Source organism: Schistocerca serialis, unplaced genomic scaffold (assembly GCF_023864345.2).
Source record: "Schistocerca serialis cubense isolate TAMUIC-IGC-003099 unplaced genomic scaffold, iqSchSeri2.2 HiC_scaffold_711, whole genome shotgun sequence".
Classification (NCBI taxonomy): Eukaryota; Metazoa; Arthropoda; class Insecta; order Orthoptera; family Acrididae; genus Schistocerca; species Schistocerca serialis.
The window spans coordinates 109,463-131,617 of NW_026048312.1; the positions used below are offsets into that span (position 1 = coordinate 109,463).

The window sequence follows — 22,155 nt, forward strand, 5'->3', positions numbered from 1 at the left end:
GGGAGTCTCAGACACAGACTGAGAAACAAACTAATTCTTTTTTTTCTAATGGCATTTTAATATGCTGTTCAAATTTGATGTCATTCTGAGCAGTGGTTTTCTTTCTACAGCATTTTGAAACTGGAACTACAATCATGGTAATCCTGGTTTAGGCTGTACCCCAGTTGACTTTTACTCTTTTGTTACCAAATGAGAAAGTATTATGTATGTTGAGAATGGAAGACGTCTGAACTTCATCATGTCGTCTGCTTGATGATGGATGTCAGGTGCATGTGTCTTGTTAGAAATTTGCTATCCATATCTTCTTGCAGGTTTGAAATTCTGCATAAGAATTGGAAAATTTTGTATCCAATTATTACTTTATGTGGGACTGTATATGACAGCACCATTTAATCTCTCTATTCCCCCTCCCCCCTCCCCTCTACACACACACACACACACACACACACACACACACACACACACACACACACACACAACCTACCTACCTACCTACCTACCTCAAGGGATTGGGGGTGGAAGGCAATCATAGTTTAGAAAGATCATCAGAATGTGATGAACCCATCTATTGTGAGGATGAGGAGAGACAGTGGCCACCCTTTCTATCTCCTTGTTGTTGTATGCCAATACTGTGTTATACAGAATGATAATAGGTATCTCATTCATGGTATGTCACCAAGCTGTAGAATTTTTGCGCCACTTCATGTGCATATGAGATATGAATAATCTCTTGGCACTTGTATCATACCTGTAATCTTTGTTACCTTTGAAGATAATGGCATGCGCTATTTCCTATCAATTTAGAGACCTTTGTTGTTGATTGTCACCCTTCGATTTTAAGTATTTATCTGTATATTCTGTTCATTTCTTTGTTGTTGGATTAAAACAATTATTCCATCTTATCTCAGTTTCATTATCGAACCTTATTTTTGGTGTGTATTTCTTTATTTTGTGTATTTTAGGTTTGATTATTGTTAACTAATGTTCATTTTATAAGCACTGGTATTCCCAAACCCCATTAAATCTTGTCTCTGGACTATCTCTAATGGACTATCTCTAGTTGCTGTCTCATGCTTATATAATCATTACAGCTCCCAGTTATGTTTTATAAGTGCAGCCAGTTGTTTTCTACCACGCATGGTACACGTATTTCGTGTGGACTCCTTTCAGACATCTCTGTGTGAACTAGCAGCATTTCATCTGACAGTGTCTGATAAGTACTCAGATGTGATATGGTACGTGGTAGAAAACATCAGTCAGCTGCATTCTTGAAATATCATTGAGTATTCGAGATCCACATGATTATGCTTTCCTAATGAGACTGTTCACACTGGCTGTCACATACATAACGTTGATACTGAATTAGTCCTGTGTAGTTCATTCATTGGGTAAATAGCCTACTCCCGTTTAAAGAAATCGAAGTATGGATAATTACACTTTGCACTCCTATTGCAGCTTCATTTATCAAATGAGTGATGATCCACTTTCCAGCATTTTAATCATTTCATTTTCTGTTGGTCATTAATATTATGATATGTATTACCAGATATGTATGCCAGACAAGCTGTAAATTTAGCAGTTGTATCTGAATGATAATTCTCAGAATCAAGTAGTCTTCCGAAATCTTCCTTACTTGGTGTGTACTGCAAATATGATTGTCATTTGAGGGAGTTAAATTGTGTAACAGCTTAAGTAATTATTTTTCCTTCCTTTCACACACACAAATAGAGGTTTTCATACAATGATGACATTAAGAGTGATGAATGCTTAAATGCTAATTAATGTTGCTCTACTGTTTACCAGATGACGTTGGGCTCTGATATGCTGCATCATTGTGTAAGAGTATAATTGCAGTAAAAATAACAAATACAATGTAACCAATCACTAAACTTCAAGTTTTTATTTATGGCTCTTTACGGCGGCTTTGCTTTCGTTTTAAGAGTATGTTCCATAGGGACTAACACTGCCTGTCAGAAGATGCAGTTGTAACAAAATCTGTATTGCAAAGTAGTTGGCAATTTAGTGCTGAAAAATGGTTACAAAGTTGAAACCGTAACAGAATGATTAGAACATAGCCGGTAACAAAGTGTGTGACAAAGCTAAAGAACATAAAAAAACACTCACCCCATAACACACCATTCATTGGTACTGTCTTATACTGGAAGTCAGAAATCCTGGAGAAACATAAAATCAACACCAAGAAAAGCAAGGAATAGCATTTCCACATATAGTAAACAGACGAGATAAATTTTGGAAACATGGAGAATATAAAATATAATGTAGTTGTAGAACCTTCTATATCAAAAAGACAGGGAAAGCCTTTGACATTAGATTTTGTGAACACATGGCAGCCCTTCAACTAAAGAATTAGTTAAGCCAGTTGTCACAACCCATCTGTGTGGAATGTTGCCAAATACCAGACATGAATAAAGTGCTGACCATTTTTCATACACTAAATATCCCGGAGACGCTAGAAAGCTACAGAACACAAAAACTACAGCTGGATGTAATTCAGAATCAAAAAATTGACAGTGAACATCCAAAAGTAATAAGGAACTTCAGTGAGACACGCCTATTTTCAAAACGGTTCAAATGAAAACCCGATTAGGTTTATGCAATAAAATTATAATTCAAATGAAGTAGTATTTTTTTTTAAATTGTATGCATGACATATTTGTAAAATAAACTCAGCACATGTTCACTTATTAAATGCCTTTATACAGGGTGACCCAAAAATCTATTAACATTCGATAATTCATCATTCCATGGACTAATGTGAGTAGTGAGGTAAAAATTGACATATATTCTTGAAATGACATGGAGTTCTACTGAAAGCAAAAAAAGGTGCACAAAATGACCAACAGATGGCACTTCATATGATACAAAGCAATAAGTAGCGTAACAATTTATTTTCAGCAAAGACAATGTTAACAAATGCTTGACATGTCGGCTATCATTCATCAACAATACCTGCAGTCCAGGGACAGTGTCGTGAACAGTGCTGTATATCTCAGTATGTTTGGTGAGAAATTGCCGTCAGATGTTCTCTTTTAGCACAACTAATGAGATTAGATGATTGCAGTAGACTTGCAACTTCAGGTAACCCCACAACCAATAATCAAATGGATTGAGGTCTGGTGTCCTGGGAGGCCAAGCATGACTGAAGTGGCAGCTCAGCACGCGATCCTCGCCAAACAATGTGAACAAGAAATCTTTTATACATGTAGCAATATGGGGTGAAGTGCCAACCTGCATAAAAGTCATACCTTCTTGCAGGTGTTTATTAGCCAGGCTAAGGATGATGCAATTCTGTAACATATTGGCATACCTTGAATCCGTCATGCTGACACTTTGAAAACAGCAGCTCACATTTCCTCACAGTAAAAGGGTCCAGTCACAATTAATGTGGCACATCCAAGCCACACCATGACTTTCTCGACATGCAGTTGGATTTCCATGACAGTTCTAGGATTTTTGGTAAACAAAATTTTGGAGTTGTTGGTGTTGACACACCCTTAAAGTGTAAAGTGGACTTGTCACTCCACAACACATTAGACAAACAGTTGTCATCATCCCCCATTCTTTGAAGTGCCCACACCACAAATGCCCTCCGTGTGACAAAATCGGTGGCTAATATTTCTTGACAATTGGGGATTTTGTACGGATAGCATTGGAGGCTACACCTTTGTACACTCTAATCAATAGTGCGTGGAATGCCAGTGCGACATGCGACTTCATGAGCGCTGACTTCACCATGCAGAGATGAACCTGCTGATACCTCCATTTCTTCCTGAACTACCTGAGCAGAAGTAGCAATTGGAGTCTGATCATTCACTACCGGACCGATCATCTAAATAGCGTTTGGCTATGAACTTTGTGATCATTTTCTTCACAGCGACACTTGTCAGACGACCTTTAACTGTTTGAACACCCTTCTTATGCTGATAGGATCGTAAAGATGCAGTAGCGGATTCTCCATTCTGATAGCAAAGTTTTGCAAATAGTGTTATTCCTGATAAAACCAACATGCCGTGATTGCTGGTGCATCTGGCTTTCTCTCTCACTACAGCTCATTTTATACATGATTGTCATGCGATGTTACTGATGTATTGCTGTCCAGCGCCATCTTTTGGCCAGTTGCTGCACTAGTGTTTTGTTTCAGTAAAACCGCATATCATTTCAGTTTGCCCTCTCTCTAACTACATTATTTCATGAATAGTGCAATTTCAAAAGTAAGTGGGCTTCTTTATCACTCTGTACAATATCCAGTGATATACAATGAAGTGCTAAAGAAACTGGTATAGGCATACTCATTCAAATACAGAGATAGATAAACAGGCAGAATACGACACTGACTATATAAGACAACAAATGTCTGGCACAGTTGCTAGATTGGTTACTGCTGCTACAATGGCAGGTTATCAAGATTTAAGTGAGTTATTTAGTTACTTTCATATTATAGTTGGCACACGAGTGATGGGACACATCATCTCAGAGGTGGTTATGAAGTGGGGATTTTCCTGTACAACCATTTCACTAGTGTACCATTAATAGCTGGAATCCAGTAAAACATCAAATCTGCAACATCGCTGTGACCAGAAAAAGATCCCACAAGAACGGGACCAATGATTACTGAAGACAATCATTCAAAGTGACAGAAGTGCAACCCTTCTGCAAATTGCTTCAGGTTTCAATACTGGGCCATCAACAAGTGTCAGCAGGCAAACTATTCAATAAGACATCATCGGAACCGAAGGCCCACTTGTGTACCCTTGATGACTGCATGACACAAAGGCTTACGCCTCACATGGGCCCATCAACACCGACATTGGACTGTTGATGATTGGAAACATGTTGCCTGGTTTGACAAGTCTCGTTTCAGGTTGTATCGAACTGATGGGACATGTGCAGGTTTGGAGACATAATCATGAATCCATGGTCCCTGCATGTCAGCAAGGGGACTGTTCAAGCTGGTGGAGGCTCTGTAATGATGTGGGGCATGTGCAGTTGGAGTGATATGGGGCCCTGATATGTCTAGATATGACTCTGACAGGTGACATGTACGTAAGCATCTTGTCTGCATCCATTCATGTCCATTGTGCATTCCGTTTGATGTAGGCAATTCTAGCAGGACAGTGCAATACCCAACACGTCCAGAACTGCTACAGAGTGGCTCCAGGATCATTCTTCTGAGTTGTAACACTTGTGCTGGCCAACAAACTCCGCAGACATGAACATTATTGAGCATATCTGGGATGCGTTGCAACGTGCTGTTCTCCACACCTTCGTACTCTTAATAGAATTATTGACAGCTCTGCAGGGTTCATGGTGTCAGTTCCCTCCAGCACTACTTCAGACATTAGTTGAGTCCATGGCACGTAATCTTGCAGCAATTCTGCGTGCTCATGGAGGCAGTACTTGGTATTAGGCAGGTATACCAGTTTCTTTGGCTCTCCAGTGTGTAACACTATAATAATCCTTGCACACCATAAGGTCCTTTAAAAAAATAAAAAAAACTTATCTCTGGTAAAGTTTGTAAACAGTGAGTGAGTAAAGCTGAAATGCAAACCCCTTGAGGAAAGTAGACAACAAATATGCACAGGATTATCAAGACTTTTCGGGATAGTTCTTAGTGTTCTAAAGTGTGAGCCACCTTTCAATTTTCACCTCACTTAGTTATATAAGGTCTTTTGAGATCTCAGTGGCTTACTACATTCTCTTCATTCTTTAGTATTTACTGGTGTACCTTTGTGACCCTTAAGTTTTACAGTGTTTATTGTAGTTGAACATACAATGATAGCTGTATGTTTCCAGTACTGTGCATTCTGATATTGTATTTTTCCTTGTTAGAGTCTCATTGTTGTGGTAAAAGGTCTGACTGTAAATTTCTTTTGTTCCAAAATCATCACCGAGGTTGCAGAGTGGTCAAGGCATTGTACTCCGTTTAGGAGGAGTGGGCTTCAAATCTCTTGTCTTGTTGGTTAGAAATAAGATAATAAGATTTTCAGTGGCTTTCCTAAATCATGCAAGTGAAAACCGTGATGGTACCTTTGAAGACACCATAGCCAATTTCATGACATACTCTTTCCCATGCATAGCTCAAGGGCAGTCTCCAGCAGTTTCATCACCTATGGGCTTAACCCATATCTTCCATCTTTCTCCCTTTCAAAATGTACCTAATGTGACTGCTGCTTTATTTCTGTTGTGCATAACTGAAAATCTGTACACTCATGAATTATTGTTCTGTGAGCATATGTTTTTAGTGCTTCATTCATTTTCTTATATCATCATTATTTTGTGTTGTTTTAGCTCTCTCAAGTGGGTTTTTTTTGTTTTTGTTGGGGAGGGGGAGTACAACAGATACTTAATTTCAAGACAGTGACTTTAATTAGTGAATAGTTTTCGTTTAACTAATATAACAGGTATTGTATTGTTGAAACAAACAACAGTACGGCCAAAATGAACCATAGTTAATTCTTCTTCCGCATACAAGTGAACAACAGTTGAGAACATAAATACAAACATAGAAACAATCCAAGTACTGATATAATCACTTGCAAATGATAAGTAAGAACACAGTGGGAGAGCAAGTGTCTGCTGCTCCATGCATATAAAGAGGAGGGCTCCAGTAGATGGCGTGACACGCCGTGTCATATGCACAAGTCATATGGCCACTGCAGCGGCCTCTGGTGGCTGGTCCACGCAGATGCTGTTCTGTTGGCGGAATATTCAAAGTGTAGTGCACCAGCAGCTGGTGCTGCATTGTGTATCCAAATATCATGTACGTGGTTATAGCAGGTATCATATCATTTACGAGGTGAAGGCTCACTGTGTCCACAATATTCAATAATCTACAAGTCCTCATTGCTGTGCCAAATGATAAGTGCCTAAGGGAACTCAGCCAGTCTTTACTGAGTGTTGATTTGGTGAATCTGGGTGTTCCAGACTGGGACTGGGACTAAAACTATAAGCTGTAGACGTCATAAGGAGCCATGATGTGTCATGATAGTAAAATGTCATTTCTCACAGAATGTGAGTTTAACTACTGAGATCATCGAACTCTGTTTTAAAATATTTTTATATGTTTAAAATATATTTTAAAATAAGTTACTCAACATGTGCTACATGTTAATGTCATGGGTGACTCTTGAGGCAAAACAAATCTCCATTAGGTAGCAGCCTCTGGGGTACCGCGGTACCTCATATACATATATATTAGTCTTAGTCAGATATTCAGGGCTTTACCGGAGGTGACGTAGTCTTTTGTTGCTGTAAGTAAAGCCATTAATCCGTAATCCTATGTATTGTTACAAATGTCTACATTTCAGGTACCCATGTTGCCATGTAACATCATTCAGCTGCTAGCTAATGTGGCAAATCTGCACACAAAGCTGGGATAGAATGTACATTCACTCAGTTTTTGTTTTAATGATAGAGGCCACATTCAGTATGGAATATTGGAACTTTACTTGGTGAAATTGATTGATGAAATCCTCTTAGGATATCAACCGAGTGAGAGACTTGCCTTGTAGCAGTGCTTCAATGTGTTTCCTACTTCATCTACATGATTACTCTGCAATTCACATTTAAGTGCTTGGCAGAGGGTTCATCGAACCACAATCATACTATCTCTATACCATTCCACTCCCGAACAGCGCGCGGGAAAAACAAACTCCTAAACCTTTCTGTTCGAGCTCTGATTTCTCTTATTTTATTTTGATGATCATTCCTACCTATGTAGGTTGGTCTCAACAAAATATTTTTGCATTCGGAAGAGAAAGTTGGTGACTGAAATTTCGCAAATAGATCTCGCCGCAACGAAAAACGTCTTTGCTTTAATGACTTCCATCCCAACTCGCGTATCATATCTGCCACACTCTCTCCCATATTATGTGATAATACAAAACGAGCTGCCCTTTTGTCTCAGTGGACTGTTACCTTAACATGCACATGCACACTCACACTACTTGGGTTATATACCTGTGAAAGGCTCAGGTGCAGAATATGTTCCATACACCCATCCAGTATATTTTATCCCAGGCCTATCATGAGCATAACTTACCCCATCAGAGACAGGGCAACTGCTCAAAGCAGTTATGCCATTTATGCAAATGAACCAAGGCAGTAGGGCCACTTGCTTAATAGCATCTTGGTCCACATGTAAAACACAACATAGCAGCAATTCCTCATGGCATGAATATGAGAAGTCATCAGTAGGTTTCCAGAGGTGTGGGGCACCAAATAACACATGCAATATCCATAATTACAGGCTGGCTATTTGGAAGTGTAGTGCTGATTCCTGATAACATCACAGATGTGTTCCGTCGGATTTGGATCAAGCAATTTAGTGGCCACGACATTTACATGGGAGCCCTATTGTGCTCCTCAAACCACTGTATCATGTTTCTGGCATTGTGACATGGACCATTATCCTGCTGATGCCAGCACCATCTACATCTACATCTACATTTATACTCTGCAAGCCACCCAACGGTGTGTGGCAAAGGGCACTTTACGTGGCACTGTCATTACCTACCTTTCCTGTTCCAGTCGCGTATGGTTCGCGGGAAGAACGACTGCCGGAAAGCCTCTGTGCGTGCTCGAATCTATCTAATTTTACATTCGTGATCTCCTCGGGAGGTATAAGTAAGGGGAAGCAATATATTCGATACCTCATCCAGAAACGCACCCTCTCGAAACCTGGACAGCAAGCTACACCGCGATGCAGAGCGCCTCTCTTGCAGAGTCTGCCACTGGAGTTTGCTAAACATCTCCATAATGCTATCACGATTGCCAAATAACCCTGTGACGAACCGCACCGCTCTTCTTTGGATCTTCTCTATCTCCTCTGTCAATCCGACTTGATACGGATCCCACGCTGATGAGCAATAGTCGAGTATAGGTCGAACGAGTGTTTTGTAAGCCACCTGCTTTGTTGATGGACTGCATTTTCTAAGGACTCTCCCAATGATTCTCAACCTGGCACCCCCCTTACCAACAATTAATTTTATATGATCATTCCACTTCAAATCGTTCCGTACGCATACTCCCAGATATTTTACAGAAGTAACTGCTACTGGTGTTTGTTTCGCTATCATATAATCATACAATAAAGGACCCTTCTTTCTATGTATTCGCAATACATTACATTTGTCTATGTTAAGGGTCAGTTGCCACTCCCTGCACCAAGTGCCTATCGGCTACAGATCTTCCTGCATTTCGCTGCAATTTTCTAATGCTGCAACTTCTCTGTATACTACAGCATCATCCGTGAAAAGCTGCATGGAACTTCCGACACCATCAGGGGATCCATCAAGCATGGAGAGATGCAAGTGTTCATGTAGTCCAGTGTTCATAGTCCCTTCGATTACTACCACAGGTCCCATAGAAGCCCAGGTGAATGTCCCCCATATCACTGTACTGCCCCATGGGCCTGGGTCCTGAACACAGTGCATCTGTTGATCAGCTATTGGACAGGATGATGATGTATGTGGACTCTCAATATAGTCGTTGTGGAACAAGAAACATGATTAAGGCAGTCAGGTGACGTGCTTCCATTGATCCTCAGTCCTATCTCAATGATTTTGTGTCCAATGTAATTATTGTTGACGATGTTGTTGGGGCAACATGGGAAGGAGTAGGGGTTTTCTGCTGTGAAGTTCCATGTTCAGAAGTGTGTGTTGAACAGTGTGTTCCAAAACAGTTGTACCAGCACCAGTATTATTGTCTGCAATCAGATCTTCCACAGAACACGAACTATTCTGCCTTACAGACTGGCCAAGCCTCCGACCTCCACATTTTGTGATGAGGTATGCCCATCCAGTCCTAATACTTTGTTGTCTTCTCATAGGTTCCCCATCCTCCAACCAGTTTCCAGTGATGGTCATAACAGTAGCACACAAACCGCTAATCAGCTTCACTGTTTTCGAGATGCTTGGTCCCAGTGCCATGCCATAACATTCAGCCCTTTGTCAAAGTTGCCTATGCCAGTGGATTTCCCCATTTACAACCTGTTTTATCACTAGAATGATACACCAGTCTTCTCTGCTTTATTTCTGGACTGCATCACATGCCTGCAGAGTCTTTTATGACGGACTGACAACCCATCAGCTGCCCACTTGAATGGATGACACTGCAAAATTGTGGCCAGCATGATATTGAGCAAAACACATTTGGCTTCATGGCTGCTTCATATCCTGCACCATCTGTGTCACTCCACTCAGCCCACTACCAGCTTGTCTGAATTATGTGGGTGGGAAGTGTCCCTAGAGTGCTAAATGGAACTCGTTAAACTTCGGTTACATGATAAATCAGGCTAATCTAAAAGCCGTAAATTCAACTAAATACCTAGATATTACAATTACAAACAACTTAAATTGGAAGGAACACACAGAAAATGTTGTGGGGAAGGCTAACTAAAGACTGCGTTTTATTGGCAGGACACTTAGAAAATGTAACAGACCTACTAAGGAGACTGCCTACACTACACTTGTCCGTCCTCTTTTAGAATACTGCTGCACGGTGTGGGATCCTTACCAGATAGGACTGATGGAGTACACATTTTGTATTATCACAAAATATGGGAGAGAGTGTCACAGAAATGATACAGGATTTGGCCTGGAAATCATTAAAAGAAAGGCGTTTTTCTTTGCGACAGAATCTTCTCACGAAATTCCAATCACCAACTTTCTCCTCCGAATGCGAAAATATTTTGTTGACACCGACCTACATAAGGAGGCACGATCACCACGATAAAATAAGGGAAATCAGAACTTGTATGAAAGATTCTTTCTGCACGCTATATGAGATTGGAATAATAGAGAATTGTGAAGGTGGTTCGATGAACCTCTGCCAGGCACTTAAATGTGATTTGCAGAGTATCCATGTAGATGTATATGTAGATGAACATAATATTTGATCACAAAAAAGTTCAGGTCTCAATATCAGATAACACATTCCTCATAACCACGTCAACTCTGTCTCTTGGGTTTCCCTCCCAAACCCTCCTCAGTCTCTCTCCAACACTTGAATTTAGTCAGAGTCTTCTATCTCATAATCTGCTCCCACTTATTTCTCTCTGTCGTTTCCATCTTTCTCTGTTCTAGGCTCTCACCCATTACCCCTTAACCAACTCCTCCTATTTCATCATGTGTACCATATGGACTTCCCCTTTCTGCTTCAGGGTGAATTCGCTGGTGGCACATTCCTATCTTGTTCCATTGCTGCCATTCTTTCCTAGCTGTTACCTGCCCCATTTTTCAAACCTCTTGTCCTTTTTGTTCCACTTCGTGTGAACGTCTCACCTGAGTCAGGCCACAGCACCAGGACTGACTCTCTCTGTCTGTGTGTGTGTGTGTGTGTGGGGGGGGGGGGGGGCATTGGCAATTACATATATTCTATATATAGTATGTTTTGCAAATCTTTATTGCTGAGCATTATAGGCACAGATATTTGTTTTGTTCACACAGCAAAGACGCAACTATCAACTATAGTGTAAGGAGAGATATGCTGTGGAAAGAAATTACTGAAAATCTTTGAGACATCACAGCACAAATCAAATACATTTAAGTTGCTAAAACCAACGTGTTACATACAAATAAATGCCCTAACCAAACAGTATACACAGTCTGATGAAGCTACATTTTTTAAGTATTTGATTGTTCTCTCTGATGATTAACTTGCATGTATATCGCTGGCAGTGATTCACTAAATGTGATACTTGCAGATGGTAACCAGGAAACATTCCATTTATCTCGAAAAGCTTTAAGTTTCAAGATACATGTACTCTAGGAAATGTCACTATTGAAAGAATGTCTTTTTGACGTAGTCACTGTTAAGTAGCAGTCAGCATGGCATTCAAAACAATGTCTCTCATCCGTAACGTATTAAATGTTACAAATTTATCTTGGTTTATGCAGATGGATCACCACGTCGAGGTTCAGCTCCTGGCCCATCAGCACTCCGGTCTAATAGTGCTATTGATCTGCAGGCAGCCCAACGTGCCAAGGCAAGAGCACAGTATGCTGCTTTAGCTCGACATAAAGTAGGATCTGGGGCGTCTCTTCGTAAGTATAGTTTCTGGTTTTATTTTAGTGTATACATTGTTTGTATAGATTTAGTTAAATTATTTGAGCTATGTGCGCATTCTCTCTCTCTCTCTCTCTCTCTCTCTCTCTCTCTCTCTCTCACTCACTCACTCACACACACACACACACACACACACACACACACACACACACACACACACACACACACACACACACACACACATATTCCTCCTCCTTTTTACCATCCTAGTCCTACTGTATTTAGGATTAAAATTTTCATCTCACCATTCAGATTTTGGGTTTCCTAGATCACTAAATTTGAAAAGAATGCTGCCTAATTCATTCTCATTCCTTCAGTGGTCCCTTCATGTGTTCGATCTCTGATGCCCTCGTCATCGACAGGTTATATAATCTGAATATTCCTCCCCTCCTCTTTTGTTGTCCTTCATTTACTCTTCCTCCACCGCTCTTCTCTCTCATTGATGCTTTGTAAAATTACTAAGTACCTTATATTCACTTCATCGATAAATTCACATAAATGGTACTGTCACGCTCCTGTTGCGGTAACTTATATTCACTGCATCGATAAATTCACATAAATGGTACTGTCACACTCCTGTTGCGGTAGACAAGATGATAGAAAGAAAAAAGATGCACCCTGATGTCGTCAAGTGGACTTAGTTGTGTGGTCAAATGAATGAAATCAGTATCAGCAGTATGTTTTCCACTGTAATCCCACAAGTAACTGAGAAGGGCTGTATACATTGATGCAAAAGATTTTTTGTGAATCACACGACAGGCAATTGTAAATGGCTTTGTCTCCAAAATTTGTGGTGATTCACACAAGAACAGGAGGGAAATACCATGTGTAGTCAGCCCAGTCCAACAAATGTTGTGGTCATCAAAATCTTTTAAGCACAAATTGAATGATCATGCCTGTAGTAAGCATACAGATAATCCATCTCTTTGATCTTATTATAATTAATTTTCTTCTCTGCTGTAATACTGTCTATATGAAGTTTTCTTTTTGTTTATGCTGTGAAACCAAATTTAACAATGCCATTCAGATGTGAAAGTGTTTCATTATTTGCCTTAGAGCAATATGTATCATATTAGAAAGTCCCCACCAGGGTCTAATAACAAAGTTACAAAATTACTGCAAAAGCAGAGGTTAAAGATACTGCTTCAGTTGTAAGGTTCTGTTTCCTTCCAGGCTCTGCACTCGCTGGTGGTACACTGCATCCTGTACTCATCAATCACGACACTCAAGGTCACAATACTAAGTTATCACACCTGATGATGGGCATTTAAGAGTCCAAAATAGGTCGTGCTTAAAGAATTGAAAAATAATAAAAAACAAATAAAAAAAGTTACAACTGAATAGTGATATCTTCAACCTCTACTGCAATGCCCAGTTACAGCTGAAGCTCTGCATACAAACAAATTTTAAATGAAGCCAAAATGAGCATGGAAGAGCTACACAAGATGTGTAGATGTTTTGCAAAATACTATCTGCTAAATTGCAAGGGAAAAAAGTGGGGATGTTTTGGTTTACTTATTGTCATGTAATAAACTCATCCTTCAACTCATTTGCTGATCGCAATGGTATGGTAATGAAGGTGATAATGAGTTTGACAAAAGACAAAGTCTGTATTCTAAAGTCGCTTCATTGAAGAAGATTGCACAACTGTTGCACTTTCCCATTATTACAAAAATGATAGATACAGAGGTAGATGATTGCAATATCAGTATCTCTTGAGAGAGGAAACTCCAGTGATTTACTCGATTGATTAAATACTAAATCAGTTGTGCAAAAAAAGAAAGAGACTAATTTTCAAGCAGCAGTTTATTGTAGGTTTGTGTACTGTCAAATATCCTATGTGGATGGAAAAAAGGTTCCAGTTTTTGATGCAATTTTTTAAGAGATGTAAAGTATTATAGATCTCTTACATCATTTTGTTACAAAATTATGGAACATGTGTTGTGTAAACATGTGCTGATTCTTTTAGAGATTGAGCAACTCTTCAGTGAGAATCAACACTTGATTCCATAAACATTAGTGGTGTAAAATTCATCTCAGACATCTCATTCGCAGGATCCAGAATGCTGTAGGTGCCATGTGTCTTGACTTAATGAAATCTTTGATGCAGTCCTTTCATACTAGCCATTAAATAAAAAATATCTTCATAGAATTTTGTACAGGGTACATTATTCGACAGAAAACTTGTTCACAGTGAGAACTCGTTGTATACACTATGTGATCAAAAGTATCCGGACACCTGGCTGAAAATGACTTAAAAGTTTGTGATGCCCTCCATCGGTAATGCTGGAATTCGTATTGATGTCGGTGGTCAGTGAGGCGTGGCACGAAGTCGGCATTCCAAGACAACGCAAAAGAGTTCTATAGAATTCAGGTCAGGACTCTGTGCAGGCGAGTCCATCACAGGGCTGTCATTGTCATGTAACCACTCCGACACAGGCCGTACATTATGAACAGGTGCTCGATCATGTTGAAAGATGCATTCGCCATCCCCAAATTGCTCTTCAACTGTGGGAAGCAAGAAGGTGCTTAAAACATCAATGTAGGCCTGTGCAGTGATATTGCCTTGCAAAACAAGGAGTGCAGGCCTCCTCCATGAAAAACACGACCACACCATTACACCACCACCTTCGAATTTTACTCTTGGCATGACACACATTGGCAGATGACTTCGCTGGGCATTCGCCATACCCACATTCTGCCATTGGATCGCTACATTGTGTACTGTGATTCATCACTCCATGCAACGTTTTTCCACTCTTCAATCGTCCAATGTTTATGCTCCTTACACCAAGCGAGGCATCGTTTGGCATTTACCGTTGTGATGTGTGGCTTATAAACAGCTGCTCGAGTATGAAATCCAAGTTGTCTCACCTCCTGCCTGTCATAGTGCTTGCAGTGACTCCTGATGCAGTTTGGAATTCCTGTGTGATGGTGTGGACAGATGTATGCCTATTAAACATTACGTCCTTCTTCAACTATCGGCGGTCTCTTGTCAGTCAACAGATGAGGTCAGCCTGTACGTTTTTATGCTGTACATGTCCCTTCACATTTCCACTTCACTATCACATTGGAAACAGTGGTCCTACAGATGTTTAGGAGTGTGGAAATCTCACGTATAGACCTATGCCAAAAGTGACATCCAATCACCTGACCACGTTCGAAGTCCGTGGGTTCCGCGGAGCGCGCCAGTCTCCTCTCTCCCGGTCTAATGACTACTGAGGTCACTGATATGGAGTACCTGGCAGTAGGTGGCAGAACAATGAACCTGAAATTAGAAACTTATGTTTTTGGGGGTGTCTGGATACTTTTGATCGCATAGTGTATTATTCAATTGTGAAGATATTACCAGAGCAACACTGGAAGCAGTCAAACTGTTAAACATCTTGGGGTGTTCATTCAGAGTGATCTATGGTAAAAAGATCAAATAAATATACAAAGGCAACCTGGTAAGTATGGCTGTCAATAAAATACTGGATTAGTTAAAATAAATTTTGTGTCGATGGGGATGAAATGATGATGATAAAGACAACACAACACCCAGTACCTGAGCGGAGAAAATCTCCGACCCAGCCAGGAACCAATCCCGGGCCATTAGGTATGACATTCTGTCACGCTGACAACTCAGCTACCAGGGGCAGACATAGGGCAGGTGCTACCATTTGAGTTGGCACAACTAATGTGTTACGACATTTGCGATATTGGGCCATAAGTTATCATGAAGCAGCAGCACCCTTTGGCACACTATTCACAACAGTGGTTTTCAACTGACATGCTGTCCCATACAGCTCTTCATTTTCCGATTGGTCTGTTTGGTGTTTGTCCTTTGGCCAGCCAAGATAAGAATAACAGCACATTGCTCCTGTTTGGACGCATTTGGTAGTAATGTCACCATAGTTGAAGTTTCTGCATTTACTGTATGCACATCAGAAAAATACGAATGCCGCACTGATCCTTGCCTACATGTCGTGGCTTATCTACCACATTGGAGGCACACTACATTTCATATGCAGTAACACCCTCAAACGGAAACTTTGTGATCGCTCCTTATAGGTTGTGACTGTGAGACATTTCTGTTACGAACATAGTCAGTCCCATTTTTTAATTAATTTGGTTGGTCCTGTGTCTGATACCTATTAAGATTTTTCTCAAAAACTGTGTATTTAGTTCTAATCAGACAGTACCGCTATCTCCTCTGTCATTCTTGCTATGGAATTCAAAATTTATTACAAAAGTGTAAATTTCAAGTGTCAGCCTTAGATTTTCGTTTAGAGCACCTATTATTATTCTCAGAAGCAATTTAGTTTTGTGAAGTAGATAGAAACCAAAAAACCACTCAACTTAAAATTTTTTAACTTTGCCAGAGTTTAATGATTTTGGGGTGTAAATTCCTGTAAGTTTTAGTTTTTGTTATTTACAGTGCAGCAGTTGATTTCCATGCATTAGGTACAATGTCAGTACTGGTGGCATTGGTTCATATTACATACTTAGAGTGAATAATCATTTGAGCAGTGCATCCATCTCGTTTGCCCAGAAATTTCAACTTTCCTATGCCTCGTATTACAGTATCGGTGGGCTTACCATCATGATAGATGACGGTAATATCTAGTTCCATTGGGGCAACAAACAGCCATTGTATTACTTGGTGGCTTCCACAGACTTTCATTTAATACTATTAATTACTTCAGGATTTTTGGGACAAGTTGTGACATTTTATCCTTACACAACTTGTGGACATACGTAAATAAAAGTATAACAACTTGCTTACTGATTTTGAGATTTTAACCTACTGTTTTGCAATGTGGCTGCTCACTACTCAGCTTCGCATACTGCCATTTTGCATCATCAGTTAGCAGTAGCTCCTTTTCTGGTGCAGTGTATGAGGTGATACCCAAAAATCTGAGAATTTCATTGTGAAAATCAGAAAACTATACTTACATCCTAATGTCCTCCATCACCTTCAGAATAGTCATCTTGGGGTATGTATGCAATGATCCTGTTATTGTCCCCTTTTTTTGGAAGCACTCTTGGAAATCCGCAGAGTGAAATGTGTTCAGGAGCCATTGCGATTGCACCTGGATGTCTTAATTCAAGTCAAAACATCACCTTTTCAATGTAATTTTCATATTCAGGGGCAGATAGAAGTCACACAGGGGTAAGTCTGGCGAGCAGGGAGGGTGGCAAACCATGACCAGGGATTCCTTCACAACAGGCGAGGTGTGCATGGGTGCATTGTAATGGTGCACCATCCAGACTTTCTTTTTCCACAAGTCTGGCTGTTTGTGCAGAACATTGGCCCTCAGCCACCTCAAAACCTCACAGTTAAATGGCCTGTTGACAGTCTGATCAGTGGCACAAACTCCTTATGCACAGTTCTCGAATGTCGATACTTATAGGATGATCAACATTGACTTCATGTTGCTGTGAACTTGTCGAGCTTTTTTCAGCCTTGGAGGGGATGGCGTTTTCCATTGTGTTCATTGCTGCTTTGTTTCAGGTTCATAACTGTAGACAAAAAATCCATCACCTGTTATGACTCTGGATAAGAATTTTGTATACTCTCTTTTTTTTTTTTTTGCAGCTCAGTGCGTGTCTGAATCCTGACGTTTCATTGGTTGATTCTGAGAAGACGAGAGACAAACTTCACTGCAATTCAGCTTGCATTAGCTCATCAGCTAGAATTCATTCACATTTACTGTACGACAGCCCAAGTCCGTTATAAACATTGTGAATTGTCTGCTTTCGGTCTTCGTGAATCACGTCATGCACTTTCATGATTATTTCCAGTAGTGTGCATGTTGACGGTCAACCAGAATGTTTGTCATCTTCCATAAATTCTGTGTTCCTTGAAGTGCTTGAACCAAACAGATGTTCTTGCTTGACTCAGTGCAGTCTCACCCAATGCCTCTGTCAGCATGCATTGGGTTTCAGCTGCAGATGTCTTGCACTTGAAACAGAATTTGGTGCAAATCTGTTGCTTCTTTACATTATTCATTTGACAATTCGCAGAAGCACTGAAACATGTCCTGACATGCACCACTACAATGCACAACTGCATCTGTCAAAGATGATGCAACTTTCTTTCCACAGTAACTAAGACATGTACCAGAAGGTGAAAATACTGCTTCAGTTGTAAAGATCTTTTATTATCACACAACTGGTTTTGGGCTCTTATAAGCCCATCTTCAGGTGTTGTAACTTGTTGGTGCGCCCCCCCCCCCCCCCCCCTCCCCCGAGTGCCACTGTGGACATTTACTAGGCATGGTGTGCTACATATGAACCAGTTTGCCTCCTCTTTCCCATCTGCTACTCCCTGTTCTACGCAGATAGGTAGCACACTGCGCCTAGTACACGTCCATCACGGTGCTTGGGGGCCCCAGCACCAAGTTATGACATCTGAAGATGGGCTTATAAGAGCCCGAAACCGGTTGTGTGATAATGAAAGAACTTTACAACTGAAGCGGCATTTTCAACCTCTGGTATAATGCTCAGTTGCGGATGTTCATCCAACATGATTGTTTGTGAGACATGTACCTCGGGACAGCCAGCATCAGAATGCCATACTGGTTTGACTAGTACAGTGAAATTGTCGGATATTTTGTATAGCATCTCGCACAGAAACAAATGCTTTGTTCCATCCAGTTCCAATGGCATCTGTCATATTCTGCACAATTCAAACCCATTGTCTTCTGCGAATAGGATGTTTAACAAATAGCTTAAGATGTTCCCGCAATGTAAACATCCAGGTCAGCAGCTCTGATCAGTAGATACCTGCTATCTGACATAAGGGTGACAGGTAACCTCTTGTCATTGATACCCCTTAATAAGTTCTAAGTGCTTTACAATGTGAACTGGATTGACCAGATGCAGTTACAGAATATCCTTATGAGTGTTTACCATTGCTGATATTAACATACCATATTACCACCCTAATTCGTTGAAAATACCTGTAAGCTGTAAAGTTATTCGTTAACAGTCATCAAAATTGCCCTCTGCAACCCTCTGTCAGCTCTGTTTTTGTACTTTGTTACATGTTGTCTTAACTGTTTCATTCCCTGCTGTATAGTTACTTCATTTTTTACTGTGGAGATTACTGTTCAATTAAAACCAGTTAAAGTTTCTATGACTGTCATTATTTGCTCCTTCAAAAGTCTGAGCAGCTGTTTTTGTTCCCCTTATAGCACATCTACCTTCTCCTTAAAGTAAGTGGCATCGTCTTCATCTAACGTACCAAACAAGATTTTACATGACTTTGCCCACAAAGTTCAAGATTCTTCATTTCTTGAGATGTGATTCATGTTGTGCTAATTGTTTAATTAAACCTTGTGTTCTTTCAGTCTTTCCCACATGCCATTGTTCAGTACTGTCAATCTTTCTTTACAGAATTCATCTGCTTGCCTTGCAAGAACTACAGTTTGCTCAGATTACTCTTTCGGCTCTAGCAGAGTGAAATAACTTACTATTCTCCAAGTTACACTATAAATTTGTACTTTGCTCATGTTGTCATAGTACAGTCTGGGTGCCAACTGAACTTTTATTTCCATTCATTTTGTTGTCCAATTTGCTCCACTCCAACTAATATTAGAAAAACTTGTTCAGTTTGTTGGATGGATGGTAAAGAGTCTATTTCATTTTTGACAGATTACTACGTTAGGTTCATAGCACTGTGTACGGACCTCACCATTGAGTACGAGTATCTGATTTATGCGATGTACCTTGTTGTGCACCCTTATCAAACTACATAACATTATCACCAAAATGGAATTGCTTTGGATTCTGTGTTTCATTGTAATACTCATTTTTCTTGATCTCGCATTGTGCATTTTGTTCTCTTACACATCAGTGTCTCTCTTGTATATGCTCTTTTAGTTCTGCAACATAATCATCAAAGTTATACATCCCACTGGTCTCACCCTTTTGTAGTATCCCAGAATGTTAAACTCTCTTCCAAAAATCAGTTCATGTGGAGTATATTCAGTTGTGGTGTGCATAGTCATATTGTAATAGGAAACCATATTCAGAACCTAACTGCCCCAATCTGTTTCTGCTCTATTTACACAATGTTGCATCCTCTCTCTTAACATACAAAGTGACCTTCCTAGTGCTACGTTCATTTGAGACTGGTAGCTGGCAGACTGTACTTTCTCAATATGCAACAATTTGCACACACTTTTCTTTTGTGCTTGTCATATCTGATAGAGCTGCGACCAAATCACTTTACCTTTGTGCTTCCGGTAGCAGTTTGATTTTGTACCTCCTGATATCTGTGGAAGATAACTTGTCTCTTAGCAAATGAAAAATGTTGCTATATGTGGTGTGTATCTTGGTAGTGGCTGCTTTTTGTTTTGCATTTAAATTACTAACTTGGATTATCTCTTTCAGCATTATTTTCATGCTTTTAGCTGTAGCTTGTTCGTAATGCTGATGCTTCGGGTACTGCTTCCGCTATAAGCAGTGAGAATTCTGCTGATACTCTCTCATTTTTAGTATTCACTTTACTCGTTATGCATTGCTCTGAATCCACTTTTACCAACACTTCAGGCAGATAGACACCATTGTTCATATGTTCAGGAATGATAGCCTCTCACATTCTGCTTGCCTCTCTTCTCAGCCTGCACATATTTTCTTGAGGCCCTACTGTTAGCCTTTTTGTGACTTGCTCTTGTCTTTCGATATCACTTTTCATTTCTCTTTGGCAATCCTTGTTGCTTGCTTCTGCGGTAGCTTGACAGTTTGCTTTCTGTCCCTCCTAGTCTTTGTATTTCTTTGCGCATTTTGCTTCATGCCCGAGCCTCTTCCGAAAGAGGTATGACTTTCCTGTTACGCTCTGCACAGAGTTCACACTCTTGCTCTGTCTTCATTTTGATCTGTTCCCTGTGGATCCACAGGTTTTTGGTGGTGTAATTAATTATGATCCCACCTTCATCAAAGAAATTTGTGCTTACCAGCCTGTCAACCAGAAGATGCACATGTTCCCCTATCATGGAAGCAATGCTTTGTGTTGATAGTCTGAGTGCTATTGCACCCATATTAGCAGTTCCCCAGTTCCTGATAGTGTCAGTTGGGATACCCCTTCGGCTGTCGTGCAAGCTACTTCTCCGCACTAGGCTTATTTGTACCCCACTGTCCACCAGAAATCTCATGCTCCTTCCTGGCATTCCAGCTCTACAAGCAGATTTCTGTTTTTTCTATTGATTATCAATATTTTTCCAGATGAAGCTTTTGTGTGCCGTTTCTTGTTTTCCTGAATTTTTCTCTCTTTCTGTGCATGGCAATCACACTCCATGCAGTTTCTTGCAAAGTTGCAATTTGTTTACATTTAGAGCACGTCAGAGGTTTTGATTGTGCACATAGACCTTTGTGCCTTGATAAGTTGCCCTGCAAGTATCTCACTGCACGAAATCTTTATGTTTCCTTGTAATTACCGCAGAACTGTTTGAGACTGGAGATCAATACTGGTCATCCTCACTGCCACTTTTGTGACCATACCTCCGTTTCCTGTTACAACTGGTCCTACTCATCTCGGTCTGACAATCTTACACCATAGAGCCTGGCTTACTACATGTGAAACAATTTGTCACTCTTTTTGTTTCACAGTGATGCACTACTGCTTTGAGTATTCATCTTCTCTCTGGCCAAGGTTATTGTACTCTCATTCGGCAAGCGACCTCCATTGTTTCTGCTAATGTTAACTGTTCTCTGTGTGCACACTCTATTGTCTTTATTCTATGATCATAAATCCCTGAATGAACATGCCTTCGCTTAGCTTCCGAATGAGTGCAAAGCTGCCTTCTATCTCTGACCCTTATGTGATTGGTTGGTTGGTTCGTTGATTGATTTACACAGGGAGACAAAACAACCATTATCTTAGCCCACTGTTGCTCACTCAGAAACTGATTTTATTGTGCAGTTTCTCTCACTGCAATTCTAGTAAAGCCAGCTGGTACCTATAAAGAGTAGTAGGAGGCTGTTACTCAGTTTTTTATTAGACACAATTAAGTTGACAAATGCACAAAGATGGTCCACTTCTACAGGGTACAGACACCCCATGGCTTCCTGTTCTCAGCA

At 40.3% G+C, this 22,155-nt stretch overlaps 1 protein-coding gene across 1 annotated transcript in view; it reads left to right on the forward strand.

Moving 5' to 3' along the window:
- LOC126449172 (CLIP-associating protein 1-like) overlaps positions 1-22,155 on the forward strand; it is a 246,609-nt gene that overhangs the window by 108,096 nt on the left and 116,358 nt on the right. The window contains 1 exon segment of the mRNA XM_050091014.1: positions 11,919-12,065. Within this exon segment, the coding sequence (XP_049946971.1) occupies positions 11,919-12,065 (147 nt within the window).